The sequence below is a fragment of the Chelonia mydas genome, chromosome 9 (genome assembly GCF_015237465.2).
Source record: "Chelonia mydas isolate rCheMyd1 chromosome 9, rCheMyd1.pri.v2, whole genome shotgun sequence".
Classification (NCBI taxonomy): Eukaryota; Metazoa; Chordata; order Testudines; family Cheloniidae; genus Chelonia; species Chelonia mydas.
Window position 1 is genome coordinate 6,734,408 of NC_057855.1, and position 15,091 is coordinate 6,749,498.

At 45.8% G+C, this 15,091-nt stretch overlaps 1 protein-coding gene across 1 annotated transcript in view; it reads right to left on the bottom strand.

Annotated features, from left to right (window-relative positions):
* The window catches only part of PDE6D (phosphodiesterase 6D), a 47,051-nt gene extending 43,432 nt beyond the window's left edge, over positions 1-3,619 (bottom strand). The window contains exon 1 of the mRNA XM_037908844.2: positions 3,370-3,619. Within this exon, the coding sequence (XP_037764772.1) occupies positions 3,370-3,419 (50 nt within the window). The 5' untranslated portion in view covers positions 3,420-3,619. The remainder of the gene's footprint in view (positions 1-3,369) is intronic.
* Between the last annotated feature and the right edge of the window lie 11,472 nt (positions 3,620-15,091).

The following is a 15,091-nucleotide window of genomic DNA, read 5'->3' on the forward strand; positions in this document are numbered from 1 at the left end:
ATATAAATACTTAAGACACAAAGGTGAGATTACCCATGTCTACCCTAAATTTACCTGAAAGCCTTAAATACTCAATGTTTGTTTTGTTTTTTTAAAATGGCAAATACAGGCCTGCAAGAGACTGGAGCAGATGCTTCTGGCTTGAGTTGTTGTGGACTCTACCCACAGCATGTTTCTGTGCTACTGTCATACAGGAAGGAAATCATGCCTCAGCCATGTGAGTCAGGGTAGATTTCTACAACAATTTAACTTCCACAGAATCCTATTATAATCAGTTCGAAAACTTGCCTTTGGCTTTTCTCAAGAACCATAGGTAAACAGTATCTGAGGAAACTAACTATTCAGGGTGAACTAGACTTCTCGTAAACATGTCTGTTCTATGTTACAGTAAGCAATAATTTAACAAGCCTGCTTTACCAATGAAATTCTCTACCCTATAAACTCATGACACAGGCCTCTTCATGCCAGTTTCCTTACGACATGAATATTCTCGTTATCTTCAAGCTAGACTTGCTTTTGGCATGTGAAACAAGTCCTTTAAGGTTCCATTAAGTTGAAGGAATTGAACATTTCCCTCCCCAATGCCAATAGGGGAGATGCTGTCATCTCTCCTAGCACACAAACTTTCAGGACTCCCTCTTTCTATTAAGGAAACTAGCTTCCCATAAAGAGCTTCAGCATCAGCAACAACTTAATATTTCTTTTAAATGTTTTCTAGAATATGTGACCACTTTTTAAAGAGGAAATCCTAAATTTTAGCTGATCAAATGTTTTATTTGGCTACTCTACAGAGTGTCACCACATTCTGTGCATGAGTAGCTTCCTGTGTGAAGGATGTAATGTGTCAATGTTTTCCTCAGGGATGATGAATGTCTGTTCATCCACATGCATTTTTTATTGATGACTCGTCAAGACAGTTCTTCAATTAATGATTTAAAAGAATTGCTTTAACTCTCCCTTTTTATAAAAAGTTCCACTTCTGAAATCTTTGCAGAAGGTCCTCCTTTTTCCTCAGGCCTAATGAACTTTATTCCCTGCTAGCTAGCTATTAGGTCAGATAGCAGCCTTTCAAATGAAGAATAGATAGAGCTTCTTTACGTACCTGAATGCTGTTTTCTAATGCACCAAAAAGATCACTTTCCATGTGATACTTGCTATTTGTCTATTCATCCATCAGGGCTGAACTTCTATAATGCTCTGAGATCCTGTCACTTCCAGGGAGCAAACAACAAATACTGAATTTGTGTTGCTCCCACATGACCGTGCTGAGCACCATCATTAGTCTATCAGGCTGGGCCATAATCTATGATAAAAATAATTACATTAGTCCTCCACTGTCTATTGGAGACAGACTATTTAATTTTACATTTGCAGATGCAGTGATAGTGTAGCCGTGTCAGTCCCAGGAAATTAGAGAGAAGGTAGGTGGAGTAGTAGTTTATTGGACCAACTTCTGTTGGGGAGAGAAAAGTTGGTCCAATAAAAGATATTATCTCGCCCACCTTGTCTCTTACATTTGCATGGCATCTTCCCTTCCTAAAACTGAAAAAAGCTTGTTACTATTTTAATCAACTCTATGCAGAGATTATTTAATCCATCACTGACATACAGCTGCTTAAATTTCCTAGCCTGCAGAAGCTGGAGGGCCAAATAAAAACTGGAGGCTAGAGTTATGCCCAGGGCACTTCTTAGGTCTCCAGCTAATGGGAAATAACCAAGAGTCTAACTTAGTAGCTTGAACTTGTCAAAAGTTTAATCTTCTCTAATAGCCTGAACTTCTCAGCCTTCTGTTAACGATCTTGACAACTGAAACATCACAGCTGCATATACAAGGAAGAACTTCCAATGCTGCTACTCTGGAAAGAATTTTTTAAAAATCCTGACTGGGCATAAGGAATCACTACTTAGAAGAGGGGGGAAAGTTCCCCATAGTTCCCCAGGGAGAAACATCTGCTTGCACTCTGATGGTAGCTATTTGACTGACTAAATCCCACATATAGCAGCTCAGAACATCATGCCACAGCTGAGAGAGATTATACACAAACTGATGCAGCAAAAGTCTGAACAAGCGAAGTGTCCAAATATACTACAGTATCACAAGATGCTTCTTCTGCTTTTGCGCTCTTGAATTTGAGCAGTAACTAGGGTTTCCCCTAGTGCCCAAAGGTGGGGCAAGACCAGCCCACTTCCACTTTACTTTAATTATACTGAAAAATGAAAGGTTGGTGTTTTTTAAATAAACTTACCCTATTTCTCCTACTCCTTTCACACACATGCACTCCCCTTTTGATGGAATCTGTCCACCCTTTTACTAAAATGCTGGGTAGGTGAAGAATCCAGAATCTCAATTCTCCTTCTTGCCCAGGTTTACTCAACAACGTGTTCATAGTTAGATAGCGCAAAGTTAAATTTTAAGATGCTGTTCAGTGAGTCCCACAGAAGGGCAACATATACCATATTAGTGATTACACACAACTAGCCCCCTAGAAATAGCAAGACATCCCCTATCCCGCTACCAGTTAGGCAAGAGAAAAGGGAGCTTTTTGGTCAATAAAAGGAACAAGGCACTTATCTAAATTGCTTTTGGACTTTGAAATTAGGGGTTTCCTTTCCAAGCAGACATGGGTCCTTAAGTGGCAGCAGCTATTTAGAACTTGAGGCTGGCAAAGAAAGGCTATGACCGAGTGAAATGACTGTTAAGAGGAAGCGATCACCCTGTTCTCAAGACTCTGCCCGCATGAATACACCAGCCTACACTTCTTTTCCTCTTCCACCTTCTGCTTTCACAGCAAGAGCCAACAACCGAATCACAGCGCTGGAGCACCGCAAGGCCCCCACCCCGGTAGCAACTGCTCCCTTTCAGCCCAGCAGCAGCAGCCGCCCCGTGGACCGCTCCATGCAGCTACTCAACTCGCCAGGGAAAGGCTGGGGCAGGGGGAGCCTGACAAGGGGACCTGAGGGCACCGCCGCGAAGCCTGACAAGCGGCAGCGAGCAGCGGCTCTCGGAGAAAGCCCGACGCTCCCGCCCTCCAGGGCAACACCAAAGGCACGACCCAGCAAGGCGCAAGGACCAAGGCGGGGCTCAGCCCGGGGCGGGGGCGCGCACACCCCTGAGCCCTGCGATGGCTCTGAGGGGCTTCCCCCACCCCACCGCCGGCCGGGCCCCCACGGGGTGGCAGGGCAGCCGGATCCGCCACCCGCTCCTCGGTCCCCCCCGAGCGCTGCAGCGGGCGGGGGGGCGGGCAGGGTGCCAGCCCGGGCGAGGGGCGCTCAGCGCGCGGTGACAGACCCTAGGAGCCCTCCCGCTCCCCCCCCACGCGAGGGGCCCCCGGAACCGGCCCCGAGCCCAGGCCCGTCCCCGGCGGATACAGCTTGAATCCCCTCAGAATCTCCTTGGCCCGCTCGTCCTTGGCCGACATGGTCCCGCTGCGGCTCCGCTCCGCGCCCCGGAGCCGGGGGGGGGCTGGGCTCGCTCACGGGGCTCGCCGGGACAGCGACCGCGGAGGAGGAGACAGCGGCGCCCGGGACGCTGCGCCCGCCACTATCCGGCGCAACCAACCCGAGCGGACCGGAGCCGCCCGGCCCGTGCGAGCGCCGGCCAATCGCCGCGCCCCGCGCCACCTCCGCCCCGCCTCCTCTCATCCGATCGACAGCGTCTGCAGCCAATCAGGCAGCGCTCTCCATGGCACCCAGCAAGGGAGGCTGCGCGGCGGTCGCTAAGGCGTACGCCCCAGCAAACTGACGTCGCCGAGGGACTGGGAGGCCAGGTCGGGAGTGGAGCTGCAGGTGCGGGCATCGGCCACAAGGGGCGCTGCCGGGCAACTCCCCATGCGCCGCTGAGGCTGCTTCACTGCGTCCCCTGGCGGCTGCAGCGTTGGCCGCAGGATCAGTGGTGGGGGGTGACTTCCAGCCCTGGGGCCAGGCACACATGTGCAAGCCCCACCTCCGCAGCCATGGGGGTAATATAGCTGGCTGTGACCCCCCCCAGCACCCTGCACCCCTTACCCTGGGCCCCTTGCTGCAATGGCCCAGCGCCTCCCACCTGCACGCTCCAACCTAGGCATGCTCCAGCCAAGGGCTGGCCATCCCACACCCCGACATGAGCCAGAGGGCAACTCACTGAGAGCCTGCACCCCATAATGTTCCCTACAGGGGTGCTGGCAGCCCTGCACAGTCAGGCCCCGTGCCCGGGGATGGACATGCCTCTGACTGCTCCCTTGCTGCTACGCTACATGGGGATGGCCAGACTGCATCCAGCTAGTCCAGTAGCCTGTCACCAATAGTGGCCAGAATCAGATGCCTCAAAGGAAGGTAGCAGAATCCATGAGCGGGTAGCTTGGCGTAACCTGCCTCCAGGGAAAGGTTTGTTCTAACCACCACGAGCTGGGAAATTGGATCATGGAAGCCTGAGTGTTTATAGTTCTCCCAAACCTGTATCAGCTCAGGAAAAGGACTTGGGTGTCGTTTGCAGATCAGCGAGGACCGCTGTTCAATATGCAGCTGGTGTCAGAAAAACAAACAAGATGTTAGGATACAAAAGGAATGGGATGGAGAATAATATGGAAAATATGCAGAAGCCGTTATATAGATCAGTGGGGCAGCCTCAGCGGGGTATTGTGTGCAGTACTGGTCACCCCATCTGCAAAAAGATTTTGGAGGATCAGAAGGGTTCAGAGAAAGAAAGTGAAAATGATCAAGGGTCTGGGAAAATTCTCATCTGAAGAGAGGTTGAAAAATCTGGGATTGTTTACCATAAGAGGGATTCATGATAACAGTGTATAAAATTATGACTGGTTAAGAGATGGTGGATTGGGAGCAAATTCAAAACAAAATAATACTTCTCCATTCAATGCATAATTAGACTGCGGAATTCATTACTACATGATGTTGTTGAAGCTTAGTAAGATTCAAAGAGGGACTGGATACTTACATGGATAACAAGAATAGCCCGAGTTATAATTGTTAATGCAAACAAAGAATTTTGGAATGGCTAAAATCTTCATTTTTCAGGGCCTAAACCAATCTCTAGTAGAGATTAGGATGAAATTTTCCTGAGGTCAAACTCTCCCTTATCTGCCTACTGTGCCGTTCTTGCAATCTTCCTTTGAAGCACCTAGTGCTGGCCACTGTGAAAGACAAGCTAGAGGACTAGGTGGACCGTGGGTCTGATCCAGTCTGGCAATTTTTAAATTTTTTTTTTTGCATTTTCATTTATAACATTGGATATTCTTGTTATCTATGTACATGTCTAATCCTGTTTTGAATCCTAATAAGCATTTGTCCTCAATAATGTCTTGTGACAATGAGTTCCACTGGCTAATTGTGCATTGTGCGGAAAATGTATTTCCTTTTATCAGTTCTGAATTTGCCACCTTTCAGTTTTTGCAATGATTATCCCCTTATTTTTGTATGTGAGAGAGGATGAAGAGAAAAAGGTCATGATGTAGAGTCCCACATCTCCTATGTAGCCAGTGTGAGTGCTCAGATGTAATATGCTGTGACATTGGTCCCTCACCATCCAGTTCCCTACTGGGAGACCTTCCCAGCTGCTCTGACTCCACTTAAATCCACTGAGGACTGTTATAATTTCTCCTGATAACATGTGCAGCCCTTAGGCCAGATTCATCCCTGGGATAGCTGGGATTGAACTCAAGTGATGAATTTGGTCTCTGGTGTTGTGGGCCTAGCTTGCTTTCTGCAAGGTGTGGTCCTAGCTGGCTTAGTTTGTGCATGCAGGTTAACTTCTGTGCTGCATGTACCCTGGCTAGGCTTGAAAGGGCCAGCAGGGCAGGAAAAGTTTTAAATTAACAATTTATTTTCTCTGGAACAAAAGCAGCCTGGTCTGCGCTAGAGAAATTTGGCCTCTGTGTTTGTATAATAAAGTAGATTCTGGTGAAAAGTCTCTGTGTTATTTGCACATTCCATGAGCCAGACTGGTTTTTAAGTACAAAAATTAACTCTTCTAATTAGCACCCTCAACATAACTAATAGAAATCATTAATAAATCACAAGAAAAGTAAATCCATCAGAGGACTGAAAGCAGAATCCAGCCCTTGTCAAAGTGCCTGATAACAGCAATGGCTAGTAATCACTGACCCATCAACACATCCACAGCTCTGCTCTCTATCAGATCATTCCTCATCCAAATGAAAAGAATGGGATCATTAATAAAGGTCATATTTAATACATAAGGACAAGCCCACCATCAGCAGAAAGGTGACCAGATGTCCCAATTTTATAGGGACAGTCCTGATATTTGGGGTTTTGTCTTATATAGGCGCCTATTATCCCCCACCCCCGTCCCGATTTTTCACACTTCCTGTCTGGTCACCCTAGCACAACCCATAAACATAGGTTAGATATTAAGAAAAATTTTCTAACTATAATGGTAGTTAAGCTCTAGAATAGGCTTCCAAGGAGGTTGTGGAGTCCCCATCACTGGAAACTTTTAAGAACAAGTTGGACAAACACCTATCAGGGATGGTCTAGGTTTACTTGGTCCTTCCACAGCCCAGGGGGCTGGACTGGATGACTTCTCAGGGTCCCTTCCAGCCCTACATTTCTATGAGTTTATGATAAACAATCTTAATAATAAAAATATATAACATTTATTTCACCAATATGTATGATGCATGCCCAATTCTACACCATGGGTTTGAAAGTGTGCGAACAGACCATTTTGAATCTGGGCAGCAAGCCAAGTGCACATTGTGCTAATATACATATTTTTGTTGAGCTTTTATTAAATTTTAGGTAGCATATAATTATACAATCAATCCAAGGAAGAGGGGATGCAGCTTGCCAGAAGGAAAGAACTGATAGTGAGAAAAGAGGAGAAGGGAAGAAAGGCAAAAGTGAAGGAGAAGATGAATGGTCCAGGCCATGTGTGTTCAGTGAATGAAGATCATGTCAAGTGGAAGAGCGATACAGAGGTTTACAGTGTACACCAGTGAATTATAAATGTCAAGGGATAAGACCATGGCCTTGATTCTTGGCTGCATTCAGGCTCCTGTGAGATACAGTGACCATAAAACAGCTGGATCCCCACAGCTGGGATTCCTCTAGGGTAGGGGAGATTCCCCAAGCTTTATAAGGCTGGCAGAGTGACTCTGCGCTTCTCACCCTTACAACTCTGGCATGGGGGGGAGACCTAGGGGAAAGAAAGGGCATGTTGGGAACAGGAGGAGTATGACCAGAGCTCAGAATTGGGGCCCATATATTTTCCAGCCAAATCCCAAAGTTCACAGGTCGAGTCCTTTATGTGTAGGGATGCTGAGGCTGTCCTAGCCTTTTAGCCACAATGGAAGCACAAAAGAATCATTGTCCTTGACAGTGAAGTCTAGAGACCTTGTGGTCACTTCTGGCATAAAGAGCTGTGGCATGCATGGGGCCATCACTTGGAGAATGAGAGATGTCCTGCGGCACCTCTCCTCTCAAAATCCCTTGGTTGCACTAGCATAAATAACAGCATTGGGTGCAACAGCTTGTCTGTCCAGCTGCATATAGGTTGTTGCAAGCCCCACCGTCTTCTCAATCTACTTTGCACTGAAAGACTTCATCTTTGCTTTTGCGAATATTAAGCAAAATACAGCAGGCACATATTATTGCTACACAGTCACCTTTATGGCAGGTCAGCAGAGGGTTCCAGCTTCCTTTCAGCCTCCCAAAAGCACCCTCTACCGCAATCCTGCATCTCTTGAGGGTATAGCTGAATTGGTGTTTCTCCAGGTTTGTGTAATCAGGGAATGGTTACATGAGTTATGGGAAAAGTAGGTGTGCAGGGGGTCACCCAGCAATGCAGTGGAGATGGAGACACCATTAATGGCCATTTTGTTTGGTAGAAAAAGAGCCCCCCCAGTGACTGCTCTTGGAAGGTCCAGAGTTCTGGTAAATACTTGGCTGGGGCACTCTATATGGATAGCCAGGGACTTGCTTCACTACTGAGTAATACATCTTTCTGTGAATGAATTGCTGGGCTTACCGGAGTGTGAACAGAGAATGGGCACATGAGTTCCATTGAAACCTGCTGGAATCTCAATTGTCTAATCACTCAATTATCTCTGGCACATTAGTACTGATTGGAGTAAAACCACCCCTGACTCCTCCTCAATATCAACATCCACCATGTGCTTCCCAAACGCAGACTGGCACCAAAGTAACCAGAAATTACTTGAGGTAGCCAGCTTCCACTGGGCAATTGCTATTCTCTGTTCTATGGTGATTGGAGCTCTTATGATCCTGGCTTAGTGCTGCCAGTGTTGAGGCTCGCCTGCCACAACAGAAAAGCCTCTTTCCTCCTTCTGAAGTAATACAGTCATTGCTGCTCATCCCAACTGCGAAGAGCAACTCAGTTCCACTAGTGTCTGGTCACTGTCTTCACCCAAAAGTGCTGTACCATGGGTAGAAAATGATCTGCAAATACTACATAGATCTGGCTACTCCAGGACGGGTGGATGGATGACCATTGTCACGATAAGTGTGAGGGCCGTAGTCAGGGTCTCTGGATCTCCCCAAGTAATGCTGGAGCACCCTCAAGTGCCTCACCTCGTTTGCCTCAGCCACCTCTTGACTGCTCTTTGAAAGCGCCATCAGAACCCTTTCTTTCCACACAAGAAGTGAGAGCTGCGTGTCCCACCTGGCCACCATTTTTTTAAAAAAGGCTTGGAATTGAGGTTCATCCCTGGAAAATTATGGAAGCTTCCCAAGAAATTTTGGGAGTCTGACCTCTTTCTCCACAATGCTATGAGGCTCTCAGAGGGCCGTTAAAAATCTTCCATAAGGCACTGTGTCAGGGAGGAATGCTGGGAACTGTGGGCTGAGTACCCTGAAAGTAGAGCCCTGCAGTGGGACTAGAATCCCGCAGGTCCCACAGGACCCGCTGCCATAAAAGCAGGAATGGGTAAAACGTACTTTATAGAAGGAGGGATTGGGTAGGCAAAAAAACCAGACTTCGGGAAAACCCTAAGTCTCTCATCTGTTTGTCATGAATAGAATTTCAGCAATGTAAAATAAGTTCGTCTTTTTTTTTTTAAATAAAGTTTTAATACTTAAATTTAAGTGAGGGATAGAAAGAGATTTGATGTCTATTATAACAGGAGTTAAAGTATTTTTACAAGGTTTAAGCAAGATTTGTTTTATTCTTTTAGTGGTAAAAATTGTGTCTGAATTCTGTTCATACATTTTTGTGGTGGGAGGGGTTAGTAGCATGTGGGAATCTGTCTCTCGCGGGATTTGTGGGATCTACGGTTTTTGCAGGTGAGAGCGGGATACAAATGCAAGAAACAATGCAGGAGTGGGACTGGGTATTGCGGGGTGGGATGGGAGCGGGATTAAAAAAAATAGTCCCGTGCAGGGCTCTACCTCAGAGCAGTGCAAGTGTGGACATAGAACAAAACTGCAACCAAAACAGCACAATTAGTGTGGCCACAATGCACCATTAGTACTTACGCTGATGCTATCTGCCTGGTTCAATTACCAACCATTCTGTTCTTTAGAGCAGACACAGTCCAAGGCCCCAGCTAGACTACAGAAATAACCATGTTGAAACAATTGCAAAACCAGTTGGCCCCAGCATGTCACGACAATTTTTTTTCTTGCCTTTATGGACTATAAAAACTTGTTACAGCCATGTTAGGGAATCACGTTTTCACCCTCGTGGATTTACAAAGCCTAAACCATGACTCCATATTATTATTTATTATTTGGATGATCGTAGTGGCCCACTATGTTCTAGGCCCTATCTACACATTTAATACGTCACAGTTCCTGCCCCAAGAGCTCTCAATCTCAGAAGTTGAGCAATTTACAAAAGGTGGAGGGAAATAGGTCTTAAGGAGGAAAAGGGACCAGCTCAATAAGTGTGTTCCATGTATAAAGGGGAAGCAGGGAATAAGAGGCAAAGATGCTGGCAGGAGAAGCATACAAATGAGGGGCTGAAGCTGGCTTCATTGGCTTAGCAGACAGGATACGGGCATGACACAACCAGAGACAAGGACAGATGAGCAGCGAAAGGCAGTGTGGTGAAGATCCTTGAATGTGAGGCCTAGAAGCTTGAACTTGATGCAGTGGAAACTGGGCAGCCAGTAGAGAGGTTCAAAGAGAAGCGTGTCTTGTCATTGATTTTAATGGACTTTGGATCAGGCCCTCACACAGTTTGGTGTGATGGCTCCACGACCTGGCTAACGGGCTGCTGACTGAGCAACTGTCCAACTGCCGTACACGTTCTAGAACTTTTCCCCCAGGTCTCTGTGGCCCCACTGCCCAACTGACTGGTGACATTACTACAGATTTACAAACAGGCTCTTTGCCAGGCACTGATGGGAAACAAGGTGAATTATCCACTGTCTAAAGAGGACCCCAGCTGCAGCACTGCGAGGGGAGGAGATGATGTGAGTTAAAGGATAACGCTGACATTAAAAGATAAATGGATTAAAAGAGTAAACTCGTGATTTGCTGGATGCAGACAGCAGCATGGGCGGAGGCAAAGGGCTGTAATAGCAGAGTCGGTTTAAAAGGGGAAAGAGACAGCTGGACATTTTCGTATATTTTTTTAAAATTGGAGCTTTGCTGAGCTATTTCTCCACAATTCAGATTCATCCAGCCACGTTGATTTGAAGCTGAGGCAGGAAATGTCAGGAGCCAAGTCCAGTCAAGAGGCCATCCGGACTGATCTGTATAGGGTCAGCTTGGGAGGAAGTGATGCTATCCTATTCAGCCTTTGTCCTAAGGCTCCACCCACAATCCCAGAGTAGGTGCCATGTGTTTACAAAAATAATCCATGGCAAATAATTAGGAATTAATATTACCATGTATATTTCCAGCATTAGGTTTCCGAATCAATACCCTTAAGACAAAGAGGGCTGTTCACTCCTCTCCCAGTGCTATTGTTTCAGTCTGTCTGCAGACTCAGTACAGTGAAAAATAAATTGCGTTGTGGGACCTACTTATGATATGGTTAAAAGGCGGCTCTATCTCACAGTGCAGATGAGACATAACCATATTTTCCTTGTGGCCCTGCACCATTTGTTACAGCCCTGGCTGGTTCCCCATTGTGGACAGTCACCAGGCTTCTGTACTGGATCGAACCTTTGGATCTTGTGTGCTTCCAAGCCAATTGGGTCTGAGCAGCATCCATACACTGTCCGTAAATCTGGCCTCTCAGGCACACCCCTGAGGTGCAGACTCCCGCTCTGGTACCTCTTCTCTGGGATGTGGGACCCTGTGGTCCAGTTGCCTTAGTTCCCAAAACCAGTGCTGAACTCCCTCCAGTCTCTCCAGTAGTTTATGCAAGCTGTCTCCAGAGCTATGCCCTTGTGGGCACTCCAATTTACAGTTTAACCCTTCAGGGACCACATGACAGCTAAAGCAAGGAACCCCCATGCTTTACAAAGGAACTTCTTAAACATGCACACTTTACTCATAGAAAAGTACAAGCGAGTTACAGACTTACGAAAAACAACAGATATCTTCATGTAAGTCCTCCCTCAATTTCCTCATTGCTCCTGAGAGCCCTTTGGATCGTGGTCAGTGTCCTTCAGGGGTCCAAACTCCTTCTGCTACCACACCTCCTGCTCGGTCTTTTAGTTCTGCAATGGTGCACCCCCGTTTGCTAGACAGTATTTCTTTTTAAAACCAATTTCCAACACTTTGTGCTCCTTCTGTCCTACCTTTGGGGTTTTTCCATTCTCCCACCCTCTGTGAGATTGCTGGCCATTAACAGTCAGTAGCTTGGCTAGTAGCCTCCACTGTCCTGCCCAGGAAACACTAGTCAATCGTTGATGGCCCTGTTTCAGTTCCTCAGACATTGTTTTCTGCCATAAAACAGAAGAGACAAGGTGGGTGAAGTAATATCTTTAATTGGACCAAGATATTGCCTCACCCCCCTTCTCTCTCTAAGCTCCTGGGAAGCTACAACACTGCAAACATCAGATGGAAGAATCAATCCACACAGAAAATTATAGTTAGACATAGAGTCCATAATATCAAATGGGATTCATATGTTGCATAGACAGGTTCCCCAAACTATCACACCACTGTATTAGGGAACAAACAAAACACAGCTAGGTCCCTCTAAAATGGAATCCCTTGATAAAGTTCATTTTGCAGTGCAGAGACCCTGAGATGGTGCCACGCTCTTTCACATTCACAAGGTTTTCTTTGCAACTACAAGGGTTAGAAACCTCATTTGTTTTTAATGAGACCTCATGTTCTGTGGTGTGCTGGGGCCTCAGAGAATTGCTGGTCTGAGGTACTACTACGTCCTGGCTCCGTCCTGCTTAGTTTTCTAAGAACACAGCAGGTAGAACATTCTATGTATTATTTCCAACTCTGTACTGTAAATCCTCATCTGGGGTTTGCTGACTCCCCACATGATTAGTCAGTTTGTTTCATTAGTCCTTCCTTCCCACCATCCACTCCCCATCTCCTCCTACTCCCATCCTGGGACCAGAGCATAAACTCAAACTTGTCAGTGTCCAGTTGTCTACAAAAAAGGGCTTGAGAACAAAAGAGCTGCTTCAGTTGCAAAGAGGAAAGTGTCAGGGGAAGGACAATTGGCTAAAAGCATGATCTTGAAATTCAATTGCTGTCTGGTTCTTGGAAATTTATTCCCAATCCCTCAGGCAGACCAGTGAAATTAAACAGGCTGGTATCACACTTTCCCCTCTTTACTATCACCTAGCTCCACACATTCATCATTGATCCCACTGCTATAACCCTTGTCCACACTTTAGTGATCAGTCATCTTAATTATTGTAACCTTCTCTTCTCTTGCTTCAGTGTCTTTATTCTGTCCAAAACACTGCTGCTAAAGAACACTCAAATAAGAGGGTGTTTGGGATCATATAAGCACCAAGACAGAATTTCACTCATCGGAGATATTCCAAGGCTAAGATATATTAAGTCCTTTGCCTCCCCTCGAGTATCTTTCATCTGAGGTTTCAGAGTAACAGCCGTGTTAGTCTGTATTCGTAAAAAGAAAAGGAGTACTTGTGGCACCTTAGAGACTAACCAGTTTATTTGAGCATGAGCTTTCGTGAGCTACAGCTCACTTCATCGGATGCTCATGCTCACGAAAGCTCATGCTCAAATAAACTGGTTAGTCTCTAAGGTGCCACAAGTACTCCTTTTCTTTTCATCTGAGGATCTCAAAGTGTATTGCAAACATGAATTAGTTAAGCTTTGTAATACCTTTAGGGGCCTTATTTTCCAACCAGAGGGTATGAGTAATTCCCACTGACTTCAGTGAAAATTACTCATTTCCTGAGGTAGGAGACCCAGATTTTTGTGAAGTATGAAATTGTTACTATCTCCATTTTACAGATCAGGAAACAAGGACAGAGAAGTGAAATGACTCTCCTATTGTCACACAGTGAGTCTTTGGCAGATGAGGAAAACAAACCTAGGAGTTCAGATTCTCCATCTCTTATTCTGACCATTGTTGTTCCTGCCTCTCCTCCACCATCAACCGGTGCAGTTACTTTAGGAAAAAATAAGGACACAATTTTCAGAAGTTTTCATTAGTTCTGTGTGCCTCAATTTCTGGGTGCCCAACTTGAGATACCTTGGTTTAAAGATAATAAAGCACCTAATTCCCATTTGATTGGGCCCTTGTGTCTGATTTTCATAGGTTCTCAGGATTTCAGTAGAAGTTGTGAGTCCTGAACACCCCTGAACATTAGGCACAATATGCCTCAGGTCTGCCATACAGAAACTGAGGCACACAAAATTAGTGAAAACTAAATATTTAATTTCCCATCTCTGTCGTGCCATGATGCAGGAGATGGACTGGATGACTGTCAGTTCTCTTCTAGTACTAGTGATTTGGTGAATTAAGGGACGATGCTAGTCTGGTAGCCTAAAAATAGTCCTGTACCAAAATTTTGATTTGACAAGTGCTTTTTCTTTGTATCGTGACTTGGCTCTGCCTGTCTGCTCAACCCTGGACAAGGTTATTGAAAAATGCAAGAATCCTACTCTGGGAGAGTGACAGAGAATATTTCAATGACCTGTCAGAAATGCAGAGACAGGCTCGTGTAATATGAAGTCGTGTGCCAGAAAAGATATGCAGCAACTTGAATTTTCATTGGCAGGCTGTCCAGCAGAGTAGCTGCTATTTTATCCATCCCACAGTTTGGTTAACTGAGAGATTATCTGAGATGAGAACAGGGTAAGTTTTATAATTTTTAGGGCCCCAAGCTACCCCAGAGCAGGGATTGGGCTATGAGTTAACTTCCCTCTGCAGTCTTACAGTGCAGAAACTAAACTCGCCCATGCCATGCCAGATCAGTACTTGTCCATCTAAACATAGGTGCCCAAGTGATTACATGCCTACATTATTGTGCCTAAGGTCAGCCCTGTAACAGGAGATCAATTGTCTAGGTAAATGCCTGGCCCGTTAAAGTACAGTAGTTTGTTGTGAAGTCAACCTCCACTCTCAAATGAAAAATGCTCTGTTAGTCTCTTGGGAGTTATATATTCTGTAACCCTCATTCATTCTTCCTGAGGCAGAGAGAATTGGGTTCTGTGAACTCACCCAATTAAATTCACTGCCAGCCTAAGCAAGCACAACTCCAATAACTTCAAAAGAGTTACACCTGCTTTTGCCAGCAGATAATTTGACTTATAGTTCTCATCCTGCCTGTGAAGGATGAAGATGTCTTGTCTCATTGCAATTCATCCCCTGGCCCCTCCAGTGTTTTTAGCTTTGTGTGACCCACTGTGTTTTCTTTTCCCTCTGACTGTGCAGCAATTAACGAGAGGATGGGAGTGGAGCTTTCAATGCTGCTGTGCAAAGCAGGAGGTCAGGGCTGACTGTCATCATTTGCACCATCCCCTGGCCCTTGTCTCCCGCATTCTTCACAACATGGTGGACTTGTGCAGAAGTGAGGACACAGGAGATGATGCAGATGAAGAGTCAGAGCCAGCCTACTTAGGTGTGCAGCAGCCTGAAATAAATGACAGGCCCTGAATCTCTAACATTTGATATAACGTTATTTCCCTAAAAAGATTTCCATTCAGCTTCTTGTGGGCAGTCAGAAGGTGGCAGGGAAATATCGGAGATCAATGTAGGTCAAACCCCAGAGGGTTATAT